This window comes from Eleutherodactylus coqui, chromosome 2 (assembly GCF_035609145.1).
Source record: "Eleutherodactylus coqui strain aEleCoq1 chromosome 2, aEleCoq1.hap1, whole genome shotgun sequence".
In the NCBI taxonomy this organism is placed as follows: Eukaryota; Metazoa; Chordata; class Amphibia; order Anura; family Eleutherodactylidae; genus Eleutherodactylus; species Eleutherodactylus coqui.
In genome coordinates, this window is record NC_089838.1 from 105,986,949 (window position 1) to 106,010,614 (window position 23,666).

Sequence of the window (23,666 nt, forward strand, 5' to 3'; positions counted from 1 at the left end):
AGGACAGCGGTGTTATGCTTTTGCCAATACTACAGCTTTCAGAAGGTCTTTCTATAAAACTAACTACTTTCTGCATCAGTAACAGATATCAGTGTGTTCTTGCTGATAACAGAGCTGTGCAGCGCTCAGACGGATTGGTAGAAGTTGCCAACAGTCACTAAATCTGTCACAATTATTACTACTTTACTGTACAATTACACTTTGCATGTCTGTTCGCTAGTTCTCTCCATTCAGGGAAGAGAGGCGGAGTCTCAGATCAGGGCAGCACTCCTATTGGTCAGGTGCAGGAGGCAGCTAAGGGAAAAGAAGTGGCAGCATGCACCGTACTGCCAGTCAGGCAGGGATACGGCCCACTGAAATGAGTGGATGGATAACAATGCAGTAATTCTGGGGTTGCTAATCAGCAAAATAATATATATATGCCCCCATTCACAACAGTCTGAGGCATAAGAGCTACAAGCACAGGTATTTAATTAAACAATTGATAAAATGACAAATATACTTCAATTCATATGAAATACTGTCATGAATCTTAGTCCAGCAATCCTTTCATTAGCTACAGCAATTTCAGATGCTGCTCCGATAAGACAAATAGGTTTTTGTTATAGCAGACTGATGGATAATTCCGTGTGCCGGCAACACATTGTTTTGTAATAGAACACTCTGATCTGAATGAAAATGTAACTGGGAAAAAGCATTAAAAGGCCCTAGCAGCAACGAGCTGGAGAAGCAGGTATACGATTGGGTGCTACATGTACAACCTATTTGTACTGCATATCTTTAATATTCAATACTATTCTTCTTCACTTCCTAGGAAACTGATACTAATGCGATTCAGACGCACAAACCCTCCCTGGGGGCACGGACTCATGCAAATGAGTGCAATCTGTGTACAACACTACAGCACAGGCAGGCGCTACAAGCAATTCGAATATAACTAAAAGAAAGAAAACTATCACTGACAACAGATGCATGTATCATACCCTAACGTTAGGCATTAAAATTCTAATGTACTAACATTAAAAACGACAGTATCTGTTAGTGCCGACTGCATAAGCAACAGCAACATGGTTGAGAATACATTTCCTGAAGAAACACAAAGTTTAACCTTGATACTAAAAATATGATATCAGTTGAAACATAAAGCTGAACGGCTGTCATAAGCAACAGTGTAATATTTTTTGTTCTCTATATGTAGAGAGCACAGTCCTCCCCTGACAAGTATAGATAAAATAAGCTGCATATACATGTCAAGCAGCAAGTAACAAACCCTACAAATAAAGGCTGAAATGAGCCAAGTCGTTCCTGTCCAAACACAAGTGCCATACTAGTGCCCCCTTACCAGGCTGGCCTGCGCCCTCTGATCACGGCGTCCCCTGTAGTGCTGTGCATGGCAGGAGTCTTGACAGGATTTAGGTGTGTGACTCTGTAGTTTCCAAGTGTAGAATGCACTGATTGTAAGCCAAGTGTATGCAGACTCAACCCCTCCCTCCTACACTGGAGAAGGAATGTCTCACTAGTTCCTTATCAAGCGTATACCAGGGACTTCTCCTTTTCCCAGAACCTCATTCTCTCATAATGCATCACCCCCTCCAATCATCAGCACAATCCACAAGATTGCAACCAATGTCCCTCTTTATTATGTGTCAGTACTGATGAGAGTGCTACAAAATCTGTTCATTCTTGGGTAAAACAATGTATCTTTAATGTTACTGACATGTAAATACAATCCCAGATGATTACAAGGTTCTACATTGCTGGCTAAGAAGTGACTTCTAGCAAATAAAGTGACAAATCAGAATTTTTCTACATATGAAGGAAAAGTGAGAAAAGTCATCATTGCACCTGTTTAGTGACCACCCTTGTGCCAGCCACCTGTATGGTGAATGCAGTCAGGCCACCGATGCCAATCTACAGGAAATTAGGACTGAAGAGTTCTCTTTTTATTATAGCATAGGAATGCAATTTGTGCCCCAGCCGAAGTGAAAAGAACCCATGAAATTGTGTATTCCCTGTTATTTAGTGGTGCAATAGGTCAAAAGTACTATGCTTCAATGTAGCCAGACTCTTTCTATTAGGGGAGGAAGAGTAGTCGACACAATTATACCCACTAGTTTGAAACCTCTTACGAATGGTCTGAGTAAGCAGGTCCTGATTGTTTTTACAGGTAAGGAATGATAAGCCACATGGGCTGGGTCTATTTGTTTATTATAGTTTGTAATTGTAGAATATTTCTAACTTCTTTTAGTATCATATATAATTTCCTCGTCTTGAGAAGCCACTAAGCAATCTGCACAGCCATAATGTGTCTTCTTTTTGAACATTTTTGGTAACAGTACTAAAAGAAGTTACCCACCAAACTAAACCGTAACAGAAGGTGGAGGATTTTTTCTGGACTAAATACATAGAATTAAGTTGTAAATTGAAGCTTCTGGGCCCCAATGCAAAATCTATAACAGGGTCCCCAACTATATTGCTTTATTCATAGTACTGGGCTCCCTATATGGAGAAGAGAGGCCTTACGGCCCCCCTAAGGCTCCTGGGCCCGGGTGCAACCGCATCCTCTATAGTCACGCCAGTGCATAGAAAGCTAAATGCTGTATTTACGAAGAGTCTGCACTGCTTCTTTGACAATTGAATGTGTCAGAAAAAAGTGAGCGAGACTCAGTTATCATAATTTGTCAAACTTTCTATACTTAGAAAGGTGTAAAAACAACACTATGTCTGACCTGCCATTGTTTTCCGCCTGTAACAGAGCATGCAGACTGTTTATGAATCTAGGACAATGTCCCTCAACTCCAGTTCCCAAATATCCCAAAGAGGTCATGTTTTCAGGATTTCCTTAGTATTGTGATATAATTATTGTCAGTGTCTCAGAAATGACCATAGATGACATTCTCTATAAGAGAATTAGGACATGTTTGTGGGTACTTGAGAACTGGAGAAGAGAAACCAGTGATCTACTGGTCCTTTTACACAGGGCAAGCTGTCGGGCAAACAATGCCCGATACCCATCCCAGTGCTGCTCGCTCCTGTGCTGTTACACAAAAGCAAACATCGCTAGCATCCCTCATAGCGCTGCCGGAATGGAGGTGGAGCAGGCCAGAGCGCATTCTCCTCCCGCCTGCCTTTATTTAAAATTGAACGACTGCTGTTTACACTGAACCTCGCGTCATTCTCTTTTTTTTGCATGCAGAAACTGAACAATTCTCGTTCAGTCGCTGTATACATTTACACAGGAGGACTATGGTCCAAATTCCGATAGGAGTACAGGAATCTGGACGATAACGTCCCGTGTAAAAGGACCATATGGCACACTGCGTGCAGGAAAGACTCTCCCGAGAACTGTAAGGGTGTGCCAGTATTTAAATAAAATTTGAATATCGATTTTTAATGCATGAGAGGCTAGAAAATGTGATTATATAGAGTTTGTGTTGAATTACTACCAGTATTGGTATTATCATTGCTACTAGTTAAAAATACAGCCAGCTGTGGTAATCAGGCATTTTACATACTGAAGTCTCATTGACAAATAATCATCATGACAATTGTGATAGCTCTGATTAGGCAATTACTACTCTGTACTCTGAACAGAGCTGCTTATTGTGTATTAGTGCAGCTAAGACATCTGGCCCTGGTCCTCTCCAGCCACCCTTGAAGAATGAACTTTGCAATGTAGTTAAGTATAAACTTGACAAACACATAAAAAAATAAAAGTGCAAGGTATTTACTACCTACTGAACATTCTTCTACAATCAGGTGACTACAAATATAAAGTTCTCCAATGGCTGTTGGAAGACCCTTACATTACTATGTTCATGTGTAATTTAACCATCAGTCAACACTGAGGGGTTTTGTGACATAAACTGGAGCCTTCCAGGCCCTTCCGGGCTAATTTGCATTAATTTGTACTGCTAAAGTTAGTTTTTCTACAATGTATATATATATATATATATATATCCACAAATTTCTGAGTACCCTACCAAGGGGTGTGAATAGTTTGGTAGGCATAAATCATATGAAAGAGTCCCTTTCATCTTAACTCATATGCTAAAATAATTCTTAAAAATTCAGCCTACAACAAACAAGGCTTCAAAAAGTTATGTGATTATAGAAGTATATAGCTATGGCTGTCTGAAACACAAATATTGACTGCATCCTAAAGGGAATACCTCATGACAGACAGTGATGGCAAATTGTTAGATCCCCCTGCCGATTGCTAGAAGTAAGTGGCTGCAGAGCTAGGAAAGCACCATGGATCTCCATCTTCTGTTATCTGCACTTAGCATTCTCCGGGGGCAGCAGTGTTGGTTCATCATAGTCAATAGTAGACTGTTGGGCCTCAGAAAAATGCTGAACTGTCTCTTCATATAAAAATACATCCGCAATCAAAGTAAAAAACTACTTGTCAAGCAAGATTTGGGGTGACAGTGGAAGAGATCTCTGCCTCACCACTAATGTCCCACCCCAACAATGTGTGAACAAAACCCTAAAGTTTTTGATTTTGGTATTTTACAGAGTACCAATTTTTATCAGTTCCACGAAGGAACATAGTCTGACTCTGAGGAATTGGATTGCAGAGTTTGAGATTTATTATGGAGTTCTTATCAACTTTACCATATTGACCTTATATGGCCATTTCCATAACATAAGATGACTCTCCGAACAGTCTTCCCCATAAACATGAACATTCATCTCATCTTATGTCCTGGCAGAGATAGTATTCAACATAATGAAATCCTTCCTCATGTGATAGTAGATTGTTGGCTGATCCCCCTCCAATTGGCGATATGCATTAACAATAATCTAATGTATATGAGCTACTATAAGTTTGCATATCCCGCTTGGTAACAGACATTATCTAATTAGTATCCATGAAGACCCTGCATTTTAACCACCATTAATGAGGATTCTGAAATGACTGTAATAGCTCTGTTCACAAGTTGTGGTCACAGCTAATCCCGAAATCACATAATGAATCATGTGACCTCTTAATCATCAGCAAGTCATCACAATCGCTAAATTTGTTTTCCAGTAAAATAAAGAGAAAAAAATCTTTCAGTATATTGGAAGGAAATTATTGGAGTTGCCGAAAGTGAAGCAGTCTAGTTGTGGCCCTGCATCAATCATTAGTGCCACTTAACAAATGTTTTAGTGCCAACAGCTTGTAATTGCTGCTTGGAGTGATCTATCAAACGTGCCATGTGCATCTTGGAGAATCAGACTTTAAGGATGAAGAAGTAGATTTTTCCATACTGCTAATGTTATTTGCTCACTGGAGATTATTTAAAAGGGAGTATTCAGCCCTGAAAGAAAAAAAAATTACAATCTAAGGAACTGTGCGTTCCAATCTGTGTGGCGCAGCTTGGAGAAAGACACTGGTCTCCAAAACTAAGTAAGGTCCATACAAATGGTTTGATGGTTCTGAAGTAGAATAACTTGACTGGATTGCACAATACCCAACCTCATCCTTGTTTAGCATCTTTAGGGTGAATTCGAACATCCTTGCAGTTTAATATTCAAAAATCTCCACAGAAACATTTAAAAATATAAAAAATGGCTGTGTGCAACGGGCACCATGCATAGTCACTGTATAAAAAATATGCAAGCTAGTTGCCTTCCATAGAATATGACCAAGCGACGACTGTAAGCAGAGGATAACTCGTGGCTGTTGAGTCTCAATGCAAAAGCAGTAAAAGGGCTCCCCAAGAAAAGAACAGAAACACTTTGGGTTACCTAGGGCTCTAGGGCCCAAGTGCAAATGTACTTTCTGCACCTATTATAGAGTTTCATTGGAGCCACGACTAGAGTGAGTTCATTACATAAAGATTTGTACAGCTCCCATTAGAGGGGTTGTCTGGTTACTATATAAAATTTTAATGTCAGGTGCAGATACTTACCCCACCTCAGCCCCGGCGAGTTGGTGTAATGAAAAGAAAAAGGAATTTTGGCTTTGTTTTTGCTTAGTTTTTTTTCTTCAAATGTTCACCAAACAGGATAAATAATGCATTCATTTTTGGTCTGTGCCATTAAGAATGTGGCGATGCCAATCATGTATATTTTATATTTATTTAAAAAACAAAATAAATATAAAATATATATAATAAAATATTTTTTTTAAATGACTCAGTAATTGCTAAAAAGATATTTTTACTTGGAAATTTTTGTTTTTTCACTCTTTTCTACTTTTTTTTTGTAAATCCCAGTCCCAGGGAGCCTCCTCTCTCTGTTGACTAATATTGATTGAAGCATCTGAGGGAATAAACAACTTGGATGGAGTTTATCTCCAATTTCGACCATTATATTACAGTTGTAACCTGCAAATGATGGGGCAAGGGCACAGCTCCTGGTTCCGCACCATCATTGCACCATAATAGTGGCGTGAATTAAGCTTGGTGGTGTTGGCATTAGTGGTCCATACAGATGACCTACCACCAGTGCTATGATGCCCCAGGTCTCAAAGAAGAATATAGATGCTGGTCGTTCATGCTGGAATCAGCAGTAAAACAAAGCTTTTGTGATTTCCCTACTGGAGTTTTATTCTTCCAGTGTAGGGAAAGTAATAAAGTGAAACAATGCAAACAATGCCCGACACTCGTCCCCGCACATAATTGCTCCTATGCTGTTACACAGGAGCGAGTATTGCTGGCTCCCTGACAGATCGTCCAGCAGGGGGCAGGGGCGGCTGGAGGAGATTTCAGTCCTCGCTCTCCCCCGCCCCTCTCAATTCACTTAACACATCGGCCGTTCAATACTGAACGGCTGCTATTTACACTGAGCGATCATCATTCAGAATCATCACTCATCGTTTAAGCTGCATAAAATCCGGAATGATGATCATTCAGTGTAATCCAGCCGCTCTGCTGTGAGCCAACGATACTCGCTCCTCTGTGACAGCACAGGATCGAGTACATGCAGGGGCAAATCTCAGGCATCGTTTGCCTAACATTCGTCTCATGTAAAAAGGGCTTAACTATGATAGAATTATTCAGTTAGAATGTGATTATGTATTCCATAAATAGATATTTGCATAATGGATTAGCATGAAGTTATCAAGCAAATACATAAAAAGGTTTTCCAAGATGTAACTATTGATGACCTATCCTTAGGATAGGTTATCAATAGTTGATTTATGGGGGTTCACCACTCAGACTGTTCACTGGGCCCACTGTCAGTTGTCTTCTTCTGGTTCTGCCCACACTATGTCTGGGTTAGTTTAGCTTTAAAATGAGACCAAACACTTCGCTGTAGCTACAATAAATCCGAAGCTAAAGCCATTTGAAGTAGAACAAGCTCTGTTCTATATCCAAAACTGCAATGTCCTTTTCCTGTTGATCAAACAGAGCTGAAGATAATCAGTAGGGGGTTAGAGAGGACCTTTCAGCTCTACTGACATTTCAGTTTTGTATATATTCTTCATAAAACAAGTGTGCTATAGTATTGGGAAAATAAATACTTAATAACATAGACACATTAGAAGAGTTGGCAGGTTTCCTTTAAAGGTAATTCACCCAACCAATATCATTCCCCTGCTATTACTTTATCTGGTTTACTCTTTTTAAAGACTTTAACAAGATCCATGAAGTTCATGCTAGAATTTTAGTGGTTTAATTTAATGCTGATTGCAGGTTCACAGCCACATTCGTCTTATGTTAATGAGCAAGAGATTGTTAAAATTCCATTTACATTATTAAAATCATTGACTAGTAATATATTCTTGTTTGCAAGCCCTTTATTACATTGCTGTGGATGTCTCATTCATCTGAACAGGTCTTGTACGAGACCACGTACATGCTGCAGAAAATAACCTCATTCACAGTATGGAAAGGAATTTCAATTGTAGGCATTTCTGCATCACATCTGCTGAGTGTGAATTTACCCTGAGGCTACTTTGCTGCAATTCTTTTTTAGTTAATTCCAAAAATAAGAAAAATGAAAAGGAAGTTCATAAGTTTCGTGGAAAAACGCAAATGCGCCTTTTTTTAAGCAAGGCCCTTGTTTTTACAGTGTACCTAGTGTGGCAGAAATGACATAACTTTATTCTTTGGGTCAATATGACAATACCAAATGTATATACCTTTATTTTATTGTACTACTTCACAGAAAATACAAATACCAAAAAAATCACTTTCTGTTGCCATCTTCTGACCGTCATAAAAAATTTTATCGATGCATCTGTGTAAAGATTTCTTTTAGCGGGATGAATTTAATTTCTATTGGTACTATGTTGGGGGGAGGGTAACAATTTTTTTATCATTTTTTACTAGTTTTTTTTTTTTGTTGGAAATGGAGGTTATCAAAAAAGCACAATTCTGGTGTTGTGTACTTTTTTTTTGGTGGTGTTCATCATGTTTAATAAATAATGTATTTTTTTTAATAGATCAGACATTCACAGACTCGGCAATACAAATGTTTATTTTTTTGTTTTGACTTTTTAATTATTCATATGAGGAAATGGTTTTATTGAAAAATTATATTTCTGTAATAGTTATAAAAACTTTGCCTTCTTTAAACAATTTTTTAGTCTTGGACTTCTTTAATTGCTTGTACAATATACTGCAATACTTCAGTATAGCAGTATATTGTATTTTGGCAGGCATTCTGTAAAGACGTGTATATATATATATATATATATATATATATATATATATATATATATATATATATATAGATCTATCTTTCTATACACACACATTATATATATATATATATATATATATATGTGTGTATATATATATATGTGTGTATATATATATATATATATATATATATGTATATATATATATATATTCACTAAACCTGTGAATATATAAATTAAGATATAACTGCACCTGAAATGTGCAATAGTGGTATGGCTTTCATTCCATTTAATTGGTATAGAGGAAGTGCTTATGTTTTATTATACTCATCCTATAAATCCAGGACTTACAATTTCATTCTGAGTGGAAGTGTCCTATAACAGAGCAATGCATATTGATTCTACATTAGAATATGCAGCAAGTCATTTGGCTTCAAGAATCCTTTAACAATCAATAGCAGTAATTCTATATGCATACCATTTACATTATGGTAATGAGAAATATTAGAAAAGTTATATTCCAAAGAAACTTTCTTTAAAAATAGTTTTTCCAGTGTTAAAAGCACAGAATTAAAACCAAATCTTATCATCTTTATGAATAGCTAAGGATCAAAAGTAAACTTGGCTTCCTATGATGGTCAGTATAAAGGATCACACTTACCGAACTCTGAGGCATGTCTTTGTAGAGCTTTCCAAAGAGACGACGTTCGTCCTTTTTGATGGCAATTATTATACAAAGATGCTCTGCTGTTGGCATTCCTGGCAAACTGGTACAACATGCTCATACATCTCTGATCTTCCATTTCTACTTGATAGGTTTCTGAAATTCCGTTAACTAGTAATCATCCAAAGTTGTGTCATGGCTTCACGCAATACACTGAAAGCATCTCAATGCCTAAGAGTTATTCCCGTATTCAGACTGCATTAATTATTAAATCAAATCAATAGCACCACTCCCAGGCAGGTACAATTCAGCAGTGGACGTTATCACAGGACATAGCTTATATTTACTGTAAAATGGGTCTAATGGACAAGATCCTTACTAAACAGTGAACTAGAAAATGCAGACTAACCAGACCTGTAAGACAATGGGAGCAACAATACAGACAGGTTTATGACATTCTCCATTCTAGCTAGTACTGAGAAGTTTCTGTTGACTTATGAGTGTCATCATAGACTTTGTAGACATTGTGTTTTGTATACAAGAAAAGTATGTGACAATAGTTTAGCCTTGGTTACAGGGAGCAAAGTTAGATCAGTCCCAAACAAATCTGCCTGTCTCCCCTATGCAGATATTAGTATATACTGGTCTGCAAGGCAGCGAAAGGTTAAGTTTAGACAAAGCTCGCCAGGCCAGTCTGACCAGGTTTATTGCTCCGCAGGTTCATTGGTGCCAATTTGTAGCAAAGGATAGAAAGGTGGCGAAAGCCTGCCAAGATATTTAGCTAGTAGGCCTGCAAAAATTCCCCACAGGAACCTGTACTGAGATTTCATATAACCTCACTAACTAGAAGCGGAAAGGAAGAGGAAAGAACAAGCTATTTTTAGATGACACAATACTGCGAGTTTTTCAGCTTTGCAATAACAGAAAAGTAGGGTAAAAAGCAGGAATTTTCAAACTCCACCCAATAAATTTTATGTATAATTAAAGACAAGCGTTGGGGTGACAAAGATTGTAGGAAAGTAGCAAAAATCACCTATTATATACTCTATGTATTTATTTAGTATCCCATATTATTTAAGCATTATGTCCATTATTAGAGATGGGCGAGCACCAAAATGCTCGAGTGCTCGTTACTCGAGTTAAACTTCCCGCAATGCTCGAGGGTTCGTTTCGAGTAACGAACCCCATTAAAGTCAATGGGCGACTCGAGCATTTTTGCATATCGCGGATGCTCGCTAAGGTTTTCATTTGTGAAAATCTGGGAAATTCACGAAAGTGATGGAAACGACACAGAAACGGATAGGGCAGGCGAGGGGCTACATATTGGGCTGCATCTCAAGTCCCCAGGTCCCACTATTAAGCCACAATAGCGGCAAGAGTGCTCCCCCCCCCCCCCCCCGCACTGTCAGCATAAAGATCGTTTTCCTCTGCCACAGCTGTAACAGCTGTGGCAGAGAACAACAATATTAGCCCATTGAATTCAATGGAGCCGGCAATACAGCTGGCGAGCGCGGGATGAATTTTCGGGAAGGGCTTAAAAATATAAGCCCTTACCTGAAAATCATCCTAAAATGTGTAAAAATAAAAAAAAATGTATACTCATCTTTCCGCTGAAGCCGGAGTTCAGCCGCGTCTGGCCGGCAGTTCTCCTGAACTGCTCTGAGTAGTATTCAGCAGCCAGGGATTTAAAATCCCTGTAGCTGGAGACCAAACATACCCTGGCGAGGTCAAAAGGGAACTGAGCAGTTTAAATGCTGTCAGAACTCCCGCTCCAGCAACTGATTGGGGCAGGGAGCCCGACAGCAGCAGGACCCAATCACAGGACGCTGGGAGAAACAGCCCCCGGGGCCTGCTAAAGACAGGCAGAGACAGAGCAAGCACGCCCAGATGTCATGGCAACAGGGATGCGGCGCGGGACGGCACCTGCCGCGTCCCCAGCAACCTAGCTACCTAGGCGCCTGCCCCTGAGCCCGGGAGCGCGCATCAGGAGCTGGCATCCAGGATTACGCCGGCCAGGGGAGGGCACAAAAAACGGGGCTCCCCTGCGCCACACCCCTACAGCCCAGATGATAGGACCGGCGGTGTGGGCACAGAGACCCTGAGAGCTGCCGGTCCCGACACTGTGGGCTTGTGCTGCTAGAAACCATAGTACAACAGATCCCAACCAGCAAAACTTAAGATTTTCAATGTCCCCGGGATCTTATAGTCCTGCTGTGTGTTGGGGATCCGTATCCTGTCCGCAGACCAGTTCCATTTAAGCCTGAGGAAGGATCGATAGAAGATCCGAAAGCTCGCTATATCATTATGTATTTTTGTTAGCCACTAAAAGGTATCATTTCTACAAGATTACTTGGTTTCTCTTACTGAGAACAATGAACAGATTCATTCTCATTTCTTTTCTTTTCGTGCACATGGTTCCCGTGGGCACCAAAAAATAGCATCTGTTCTATGTTATGCGCATTTGCACACTAAAGAGACCCACAGAGTCTATAAAATGTGCGTAAATGTGCACATGTGTATGCGCAGGGATGTGTATACCCATACCCACTGGCACCTCATTTGACTTAATAGCCATTTAAATCAGGGCAAGGTGATTCCCCATCGCCCATGTGAAGTGGCTGTGCCTGTGCAAATATGCATAGTATTGTGTGCAGGCAGGCATGCGCAAAGTATACTTGTTCTCTGTACAAAAAAGTTGCGCAGGAGCAAGCGGATTTTGCAATGAGTTCGTGTGACGCTGCCGTACGGTTACCAACCCCAGACAACTAACAATGTGATTGAATAGAATCTGTGAAATATGCTGACCATTATACATCCTAAGAAATACATTAGAGTTATTTTGGTTGTAACTATATTGTTTTACTCCCCAGGTCTGCCTGTGCAAGTTGCCAGTAAATACACGTATAAAATAATAATCAAATGTAAGTAGATGTTATAGGTTACCCACATTCTGTCTATTAGACTTGTAACATGATATACAACACAAAGAACAAAGGAAGAAGAGGGAAGGTTCTTCATAATTGTAATGTAGGAAGAATACAAGTCAGTGAGCCATCCTATCCTCCTGCTAATATACACAGTAATTAGGTAAATGCATGTGTAGCCTCACAGACCTGCTGAGCTAGCATCTTCTCCTACAGACATCTTCTGACATGTCCTGGATGGGGGTCATTAGCTGTGGCCTGCATTGACCACCATAATAAACTTATTGCGTCTTTTAGCTGGGGGATCTTCAGAGCATACGCATTACTGTTCCATTTATTCTAATAGAGACCAGTCAAGTCAGATTATGGAAACTCTAGGAGAAACATCATTTATATTTGTAGCAAGAAAGGTCAGGTGATTCCTCTACAGTAGTATAAAGCAGTAACCACAAGCCTGGCGCCGATCAATGTTTCTCAACACTCCTAAGCCAAGTTCCCCATTCTCAAATAATAGTATAAGGGGGTAAAATTGTGGCCTTGCAGCCCGGACAGTATTGCTGTTTTGGAGTTGTGTAGAGGCCTTGTGTGTGCGTAGGTGCGGGAATGAGAATGAAGCCTGCAAGCCTGGAAGGGTAACTAGAATACGGGAAGGTACGATTGGGTGGGCTAGAAATGTCGGCGTCCAGTTGCTGCTAAAACAGAAGTACCTGCCAGAACAAACGGCCTCCACTTATCCAAACTATTTGTGGACTGTTGTTGCTGCCGTTAATTAAGTTCCGCTGTGATGCATCACTAAAGTGACATATTTTGTGAGTGCCTATCCAAGGGCTCTGTTAGGTCCAACGTTCACGGGCAGATTTGAATTGCGAGCACCCACGCGGACGATCCGCAGTTCAAGGCGCCCATAGGGAAACAAGGGCGTCCGCACCTGAATTAAAACATGCGGATTTGATTTGCAGATCTTTGGATGTGGAAATCAAATCGCAGCATGCTCCATTCCTGTGCGGTTCCTGCATGGATGGCTTCTATTGAAGTCAATGGGAGCCGTCCGATCCGCGGTCTATCCGCAATAGACTTTGCAGACAGGCCACGGATTCCACGGGGAAGCAGGAGTTTGAAAAAAACAAAACGCTCTACTGTACATGTGCTCTGCCCGGTACTTCCGTATACATCCATAGTAGAAGAAAAAGAACACATGGACAGGTACGCAGGGTGCTATAGGTAGGGTCGGATTCTGCTGCAAGCTCCCACATCTGCTTGTGGACATGAGGCCTTACCGAGTGTTCTTCTGTCAACATTGACAAGGACCAAGGTCAGAGTTGGATGTACCCAAATCTCCACACAATGACGGTTAGGAGCTGACTAAGAATTCACCTAACTCCTTAAGCCTATGCCTATCCCAGAGGAGCCCCATGTCACTGCCAGGAGGGGGTCTTCAACCGCATCAAAGTACCCCAAGGGTATAATCATACACAGTGCTGTAGCTATTAAAAACGCAGCATAAGTACCATGCAAGTTCCCCAAACAGTGGCTGTCCGGCTCCCAGCAGCAGTGACTACATAGGCCGTTGCATTTTTAGAACTTGGTACTGGGGTCAAAGCCATAAAATTGGCAGTAGGGTAAAAGCGATATCCCTCAGTCATGTCGTTAACCCCTTAAGTACCAGGGTGTTTTGGTCCTAAAGGACCAGATACGTTTTAGGGATTATCATTTTACCCATGTGGTGGTTTTACTGCCCTATTTTTTTGCTACGTTTTTTTCCTGTGACATATGAAGCTATTTTTGTATATCTCTTTTTACTGACTTTTTTCAATTTCTTACAGTAAAAAGATAAATAACTATTTTTTTTTTATTTATAGACTTTTTTTTTAAAATTAGTATATTTACACTAAAATAAGGTATGGAATTGGGTTTCTTATTTTTTTAGACGTTTTGGTATATAATTTGCATAGTTTTATTACAGGGCGCATATGGTGACAATTTTGGTTGGTGTCGGCAGTGGATAATTTTCATTATTTACGTATATATATTTTTTTATTTTATTCTGTAATTTTATTTTTTTTTACTTATCTTTGTAACTATTTTTTTTTACCATCTATGTCCCACATGACATTATATAAGACCTCTGGGGTTCATTCATATTTCCTTTTGTTTTTTATTATCTCAGACTTTTCGCGGTAGCTAGGGCATCCATAGGAACCCCAGTTTGAGGGCAAAACATTTGGCTGTAGTGACAATAGTCACTGTGAGAGCAGATCAGGGTCTGCTAAAACCCTGCAGCTCTGCCATGGCAGGGGGCACCTGGCAGTCACGTGATTGCTGGGCCTAATAATGGAAGAAACATTTTCTCCCAGTACTACATAGCGCTCATTGAGTCCTATGTAACCTGTGAAAGAGAAGGCAGAAGCCGTTACAGAATCGCTTCTGCTTGGGCTCTACAGTTCTCAGCTGTGTCTGACAGCTGAGGACCCGACCAGGAACTTTGATCCCGCACCGTCTGTTTGCTATCAGGTGGGATTAAAGCCTAGAATCAAGTGCTGCAAATTTACTGTGCTTGGTTCTTAAATGGGTAATAGACTTTTACCCTTTCGGTGCTCTCTGTGCCTCTACACCATCTGCAATACTTGAAAGGGTCTTAGAATCTACAAAATGTTGAGTAGCACAGGTTGAGAACCTAGGAAGCCCATAATGCTTTTTTTATTAGAGAAGGTGAGATGACAGATCCTTAATAAACTAGACGGAAAGTATAAAGCAACGACTTGCAAGAAGATAATGCTGTAGCCTTCACATATATTATATAATATATATATATATATATATATATATATATATATACAGTATATATATATATATATATATATATTCAGCTGATTCTGAATGTTTCTCAGTTACTGTATTACTAAACTGTGTTTCTATAATGACAGCAGTGAAGATACAACGTGCCTACTCCGCAGCTCCGAACAATACAAGATGAAGCCATGTGTCTTTACTTGTGATTATTCATAACTCGGTGTGTTAATTGTGGACATTAGTCACAGGGAATGAAGGCGAGCTGTGCCTCCGCGCTGTTACTCAGTACAGTCTGGATACTTCGTAATGCCCAGAATGTATCATGAATCCACACATGTGCACTCCTACTAATCCTCCCACTACACAGCCATATGCATCACATTCTTTATTTCAAGGCAAGCAAAAAAAAAAAAAAAAGACATTTCATTCTAAAGCCATACACAATCACATTAATCCAGGACATCCTTATAGAAAGTGAAAACTCAACATACCCTGAACTTTATCAAAGTGATACTTCTATATGTGGCCGAATAGTTGAAGTCAATTATTATTATTGTTATTATTAATAATAATGATTAGAGATGAGCGAGCGTACTCGGAAAAGCCCTACTCGCTCGAGTAATTTGCTTTATCTGAGTATCGCTGTGCTCGGGTCTGAAGATTCGGGTGCCGGCACGGAGCGGGGAGCTGCAGGGGAGAGCGGGGAGGAACGGAGGGGAGATCTTTCTCTCCCTCTCTCCCGCCCGCTCTCCCCTGCTCCCCGCTGCGACTCACCTGTCAGCCGCAGCGGCACCCGAATCTTCAGGGACGAGCACAGCGATACTCGGATAAAGCACATTACTGGAGCGAGTAGTGCTTTTCCGAGTACGCTCGCTCATCTCTAATTAATGATACAAATAAAATTAAAATGCCGTCATCGGTTACTATAATCACCATGCCATTGAATAAGGGAACTTGGCAGTCAATTTGAGGGCTACATTTAATGGCTACTTCATACCATACTGTGTGGTGTTTATATGGAGCAACACATATTTTAAGGGCATTTCTTTCATATGGGCAATAAAGTCGCGGCTAAATCTCAAGTTTTCTCGCCCATTCACATGGCCAGCGTGGCATATAGATGCCCGGCATTCCTTCGGCTGGCAAAAATGATTTTATTGGCTCAATAGAGCCAGCTGACATAGTTTAGCAGTGCTAGCGTTTGCTAAATTCCCTCCTCTTCCCTTTGCCAGCAGCTCCCATAGAAGCCTATGGGAGCTGCCAGCTAATCATGGCTGAAAGATAGGGCCACGTCAAAACATTGCCCCGCGTCTTCAGCAGCAATGTCCTAATCTCACGGCTGCGATGTTTTGACGTGACTAAAAAGCAGTCGTCTGAATGAATACATTGGAATCCAAGGCCTCAGGCGGTTGCGATTTTCGGCCCATGTTTTATCACGGCAAAATAGTTGCAATAAAATGCTGGTGGAAGATCACCCTAAACCTGGGACTACTCGTACCATGAAACATAATACATCTCCTAAAAAAAATCTATCTCCTTCATTGATTCCTTTTTGAGATTGGCAGGAGGACAAGGTTTGTTTGCTAGTTTAGGTCCTTAGGTGGTTGGCCCTTTTGCCCTCCCTATAATCTAGACTTGATTAAATATGTTGTGTTTAGTTGGACAGATAAAAACGGGTTTTAACCCTTCCATTCCTATGGCCAATAAGACACCAATATCTGAATATGGAAAGATAGTAATGTGGAAGTGAAAGGTGCCTGAGTCTATGTGAAAACCATCTAGACAACTTTGGGCTGCATCAATGGAATGGCTGCATGGCTCTCCAACTGCGGCCCAGCTGACTCTAACCATTTATTTTCCATACTCACCGTTTGGCCTTCTTAGGCTTTATTTACACAATCGATGTCAGCCACCATTTTCATGGCCGTCCATTATACCCTACCATCTGATGCAATGGATTCCAATGCATCAGATCAAATGGGCGATTTTCTGCCACGTTAAAGCACCCAGCTGGCCAAGATAGCGCATTTCGGCCGAGCGCTTTTACGCTGGCCAGCAAAGATAGTTGAGCAACTATATTTCTGGCCCGAAAACGTCGGCCGTTGCATAGATTGCTATGGGAGCCTATGACAGCTGCCGGAGAAGGGAGGTGGGAGGGAGTTTAGCAGCGTGACTGCTAAACTTGGTCCCCCTTCTCACTTCCTCTCCGCAACTTGCTGGCTGTTTGCAATGGGACGGGGCGGGATGGGGTGGGAGCTAGTTGCTAAGCTGCCGCCCCGTCCCGCCACCTCCCATTGCTGGCTGCTGACAAGGGCCTGACAAGCTTAGCAGCTTAGCACACTAGCTCCCGCCCCATCCCGCCACCTCTCCTTGCTGAGAGCCGCGAGGGGGCGGAAAGGGGGATGGCAGCTTAGCAGAGCTAAACTGTCTCCCCCTGCCAGACGGGAATTCAGGGCTCGGCGTATATGCGCCGGGCCTAGGCCACCTGAACTGGTGCACAAATGGCAGATTTGTACGCCCGTTCACACATTTCTCCGGCGCCGGCGGGCGCATGTAGAAACACCTGCGCTCATGTGAAAGAGCCCTTAACCTGAATGGGCTTTTCTTAGGTGAGCGTGTCACTGCTCACTCTTGGGAGAGGTCAGACTATCAAAACAGAAATTATCACTTGAAACTCGGTGCAACTTTTTTTTTAAACTCAAAGTAACCACTGGTATATGTAAAATCATAGTTACAGCCTTTAAATTCTAATTTATGCAAGTAACTACTACCGTAATAGCCCTAGTGTGAATAAGTTAACATGTGACACAAAAAGCCTGCTATGAATATGAGCAACATTTGAAAACCTACAGCATGTGCTAAAATAGATGTGTTCTGCACTGTATGATGGGGTGTGCCTATTCACTTGCTCTGTACTGAGATCTAATATACATTTTTGGTACAGAATTCCACATAGGAAATGCACAATTATTGTCCATGTGAACTTAGCATAGGTTTCACCGTTTCCACCACAGTCAAGCATTCAGACATGCAATCTCCATAGACAAACACTAGCAGCTAAATCTATTAATGTGTAAAAGCTAGGTCATCAAATTTCTGTCCTGTTAGAGCTGCCCAGTCAGCCATTAGTGCTGTTAATGGTTAGCGTTAACAACAGTTTATGCATTAAGAGCTAGAATGCCCAATTCACAAAATTGGACCATTAGGCATAAAGTAGCTAGTACTCTATATAAAAACAGATTCCCTAATGCAACGAGCTGGACTTGGGATCAACTTGGGTTCATTGTGACTATGTACTCTGACTCCCTTCCAGCTATGTTACAAGTGAAAGTAATGGTTGTTGTAGTTTGTGACTCCAATTTGTAGTATGCCAGAGTGAGGGGCAACAATGTACTCTGACTCTCACCCAGTCATGCTACAAATAAGAATGATGATGGGGGAACTTGGGGTTGGGTGCTGGTCTCTGCTCCTGGAGGCCGGTGTAGTGGTGTTGCATCGTGCAGGTTTTCCCTAGTAGGAAGAAGCTCTAGGCATCAGGGAAAGGGTTAGGAAGCAAAAACTCCCTTTTATTGCAGTTCCAGGCAACCAAGAAGGTGCTCCATATAGCCCATGTCCATACATCTGGATTTCAGAGTTTGGTGACTGGAGATACCGCTTAACTAACAAAAATTCCGATACTGCTTGTCCAGGTGACTCATCGGGGCCTGGGAAACAATAAGTGTAGCTGGCACCATTTCCTCTTTCCTCCTACTTAGGGATGACGTTGGCTACACCTTTTGTGCTTCTTCCACCAACTTTTTCTCTACACCTACTCTTTACTGAACTTTCTAGAGCTAAATAGTTGTATTTAAAAACTTTTGATCCTCCTAGCAGCATAAAGCTGAGGGGCTAGACAGATGCTGAAAAATGCTGAGCTACTCTGCTTCCCTGATTCAAACTCCCTGGTTCCCTCATCACTAACTTCATTTTAGTAGTTTTCAATATATTAAATGGAAACATCACAGTAATAAACAGTTTCAGTCACAGCAACAAACTATTTTAACACTATTTTCCCCAGAAAAGTCTTTTGTAGCACCAAGTCTGGGTCACTAGCTACTCCCAAGCTGCCTCCGGAGGCAACAGTAGCACAAAAGCGGTTTGTAAGAAGCTTCATAAATTTCCATGTCCAAGTAGCTTTAGAGTACTTGTATCATCAGAGACAGACCCTTTTAGGTTAGGGCCACATTTTAATTTGGGGGGACATACACCGGTAGCACAAGAGATCTTATCTTTCCTAGAGATTTTGGTCCACATTGACATGACAGGGTCAAGTAATTAAAATACCAATTTCTTGGCAGCCCATTCAGAAACGTGCTCAGTAGTATTGAGATCTAGGGGATATTAGTTGTGCACCATTCTAGAAACACGACATAACAAGACATCACAGAACCCGAACAACATGTTCAGGCAGCAATTTATGTCTCATTAGTGATATTGGCAATTAGAAGACACGGTAATTTCATCACTGAACAGACTGTGTGATTGCATCATGCTGGCACATTAAAAAAAATACGGCCTGTAGTAAAGAATTAATCCATGTGGGCGTCTTCATAACAACAGGGTCATATTTTGCTAATATTTCCCACTAAATTGGGACTAGAGTGCAATAAAGGAAAATCATTATATTACGAAAAAGGGGGAAAATCTGGTTTATATATGAAAACATGTACTGAACCGGCTAAATGACTTCACATTCAGCTCCATCTGGCCATTAATCATAAAACTAGTAATCATGATAGTAGTCTTTGTCAAAGACTGGAGTGCCCAGTTGAAATGTTGCAGGTGATGCAGTGGACTGATGTCTAGAATAAGGTTAGTATCATGAAGGATTGGATGGGAGTATCGTCATCCTCTTTTGCTTGCACCTCAGTTGCTGCTCTACACCATGTACTTATCCAGGGACTGTATCTTTTGGATCTTGAAGTCCGGATCCTGCTTTAGAGCGTGCAACATTGTTTTTCTTTGCTCTCCCAGGAGGGATTGGCCTGTGGTGCCGCTGTTACAAATTTGGTTTTTTTGTGGGCTTCCACAGACCTTGTGCACCAAAAGCCCCATAGAAGTCAATAGGGGTGTGAAAATGCACGTGCAAAACACTAGGAGATGCACAATATGCAGTGTAATTGCGCATTAAAAGAACTCATTAGACTAATCCATTTCAACGGCTAGGAGCATCAATGCGTATCTATTTGCATGCACAAATGCACATACCTAATATTAATATTCATCTACCTTCTCTCTCTCACCAACATGTGATCCATTGCTTCATCTATCTGAATTTGACTGATCTGCCTCCCCTCTGCTTGTCTGCCGTGCAATCGTTCATTTAATATGATAATCTGTGTGAAATGTTATGTTCCCCTGCTTGATATTAACTGAATTGACTATTTGTTACTACATGTAATTTTCCCCTATCACCACCCCAAGCATTTTTCCTCTCCTCTATCTCATCTTAGTGTTGCTGGGCACATTCTGTTTATTTAAAGAGGGCAATAAACCACTAAAACACCCCCCCCCCCCATCTTGTTCATTAGCCATGCAAAGATGGGGCCAGCTGGTTGACTAATGAATTGTAACTAGCCACTCCTAGCTGTAGGCTTAAAGCTAGTGATAGTTTCATTGCCACGCATGTGGTTGGCACGCATGGGTGTCTAGTACTTAGTGTCTGGGAACAAGTGTCTTATGCAGTCGAATGATGCAGTTATACAGCACAGTTCAACAGAGCAGGAGACAGTTAAAATCCACAACTGTCCAATGTCTTCAGCAAAATACTCTCCTCTTTGCACTAATCTCCACCGCTATTCTCCTTTCAAGCCTTAACACTTTCTTCCTACGCCCAGCCCCAACACACTCCATCCACATCAGCCCCTCTCTCCTCTCCCATGCACTTTTCACCTTCTTCAGATGTCTCAACCCCCCCCCCATACCGCCAAGAAACACTTCAGCTAACCACACAAATGCCCTAACCCTCACTACCCTGCTACTCCTAGCTGCAGGACACATATCCCCCAACCCAGGCCCACCCTGTACTGTTCTCTACCAAAATGCCCCCCCCCCCCTGCCCCATTCAAATGCTCCCTATGGAACTCCCAATCCGTGTGCAACAAACTCCTAACTATCCATGACCTCTTCAACACAAAACACTTCAACCTGCTTGCACTCACTAAAACCTGGATACAGCAGTCCAATTCTACAGCCCCCGCTGCATTGTCCTATTATGGCCTGCAGTTCTCCCACACCCCCAGATCAGACGACAGGCGGGGCAGAGGAGTAGGCGTCCTCCTCTTGCAAAACTTCCTCAGCTCCCTCACTGACCTTCCAGAATTTTAAAGTCCACACCCTACGACTCTTCTGCCCACTGTCCCTGCGTGTCGCAGTTGCTTACTGGTCCCCAGGTCCCACCCACCTGTTCCTAGAGCACTTCGCCGCCTGGTTACCCCACTTCCTATCCTGTGAAATCCCAACCCTCATCCTTGGTGATTTCAACAACCCTACTAATGACCCCAGCTTCTCATCTCCCTCCCGGCTTTTATCGCTTACCTCTTCCTTCAGCCTATCACAACTCTCAGACTCCCCCACTCACAGAGGCGGCAACACTCTCGATTTAATCTTCCTCCATTTCTGTTCTGCCTCTCACTTTACTAACTCCCCCCTTCTACTCTCAGGTCACAACCCCCATTCTTTCTCTATCAGGAACCTTAGCATCTCCCATGACCCTCCTATCTATCGCACCTCTAGGAACCTCACTGAGACCATCCAGATCTCCCTATCCCCTATCTCTCTTCTCCACTGTCCTAACCTGGCAGCTGAACACTACCACACCACCCTCAGACGTGCCCTGGACAAAGCGTCACCATACGTGACATGAGCCATCAACCACAGACCACAGCAACCTTGACTTATGTCCCAAACGCCTCATCTGGTGGTGCTTTAGGTGCCCCAAGCGGCCCAAAACTGCCTGCAGGCTTCCCCCACTTCAAATTCATGCTTTAAACTGCCAAACAAGTTTATTTCACCTCCCTTGTCTCCTCACTAGCCCACAACCCAAAACGACTCTTTGACACTTTTCTCTCCCTCCTCAGCCCCAAAGAACAGGCCCCTGTGATGGATCTCAGTGCGGGAAAACTAACCGCCTAGTTCAAAGAAAAATAAAAAAGCGAAAACATCCAAAAAGAAATCTCCGAAAACTGCATGGCTAGCCCTGATCCCAGTCTCCACAGCACTGCATCCAGCACCCACTCACTTTCTATGTTAGAACCAATGACAGAGGAAGAAGTTTCCAGGCTGCTTTCCGCTGCTCGCCCCACCACCTGCGCTAGCGACCCTCTCACCTCCTCTGGTCCATTTCCTCAGCTCTCATTGCTCACCACCATCTGCAACCTCTCCCTAACCTCTGGCACCTTCCCCTCCTCATTTAAACACTCCATCATATTCTCTCTGCTTAATAAACAAACCCTTGACCCGACCGATGCTGCCAACTACCGACCTGTCTCAAACCTCTCCTTCATCTCCAAATTACTAGAATGCCTGGTCTGCTCCCGCCTAACATGCTTTCTCTCTGACAACTCTCTCCTTGACCCCCTCCAGTCTGGTTTCTGCACTCTACACTCGACCGAAACCCTCAGAAAAGTATCAAATGATCTGATGACGGCAAAGTCGAGAGGCGACTACTCCCTACTAATCCTCCTTGACCTGTCTGCTGCATTTGACACCATTGACCATGACTTCTTTCTCACTACGCTCTGATCAACCGCTCTCTCCTTGTTCTCCTCTTACCTCTCTGACTGCTCTATCAGCATCTCATTTGCTAGCTCTATCTCCTCTCCACTTCCTCTCGCTGCCTGGGTTACCCAGGACTCGGTCCTAGTACTCTAATACTATGTCCTCCCTTTTTCTTAAACTTAATAACTCTAAAACTGACCTTCTCATCTTTCCACCTTTCAACTGACCTCCCCTCAACATCTCCATTCCAGTGTCTGGCACCATCATAACCCCCAGACAGCATGCCCACTGTCTTGGGGTCACACTAGACTCTGACCTCTCCTTTACCCCCTACATCCAATCTTGGACCCAAACATGCCACATGCACCTCAGAAATATTGCTAAAATCTGTCCGTTCCTAACCACGGACCCGCTAAAGACACTCATTGTCACCCTCATCCACTCCCGACTTGATTACTGCAACTCGCTATTCATTGGCCTTCTCCACACCAGACTCGCTCCACTCCAATCCATACTAAATGTGGCAGCTAGGCTCATTTTTCTATCGAGCCGTTACTCAGACGCCTGTGCACTATGCCAGTCACTGCATTGGCTGCCCATCCACTGCAGAACTAAATTTAAACTCCTCACCCACAAAGCTCTCCATTCCGCCGTGCCACTGTACATCGACCCCCTTCTGTCCATACACCACCAAGCCCGCACACTCCGATCTGCTAATGCACTCGGACTAAACACCCCTCTAGTGCAAACCTCACATGCTCACCTACAGGACTTAACCAGAGCAGCACGCATCCTCTGGAACGCTCTACCCCAAGGCATCCGGACAATTCCCGATGCATGAAATTTCAGATGCGCCTTAAAAACTCACCTCTTCAGACAGGCATACCAAACTCCTGATGTAATCCCCCTAAAGCATACCAGATAGACAGCTGGAAAACAAATGGATCTTATT

At 42.2% G+C, this 23,666-nt stretch overlaps 1 protein-coding gene across 6 annotated transcripts in view; it reads right to left on the bottom strand.

Moving 5' to 3' along the window:
• The window catches only part of SH3TC2 (SH3 domain and tetratricopeptide repeats 2), a 99,749-nt gene extending 90,210 nt beyond the window's left edge, over positions 1 to 9,539 (bottom strand). For 3 of the 6 annotated variants that reach the window (XM_066591291.1, XM_066591292.1, XM_066591290.1), the window contains exon 1: positions 9,240 to 9,539. In XM_066591291.1, the coding sequence (XP_066447388.1) occupies positions 9,240 to 9,381 (142 nt within the window). In that variant the 5' untranslated portion in view covers positions 9,382 to 9,539. Of the gene's footprint in view, positions 1 to 1,342; positions 1,479 to 9,239 lie in introns of those variants that run through there. The other 3 variants (XM_066591294.1, XM_066591293.1, XM_066591295.1) reach the window with 2 other exon arrangements.
• Between the last annotated feature and the right edge of the window lie 14,127 nt (positions 9,540 to 23,666).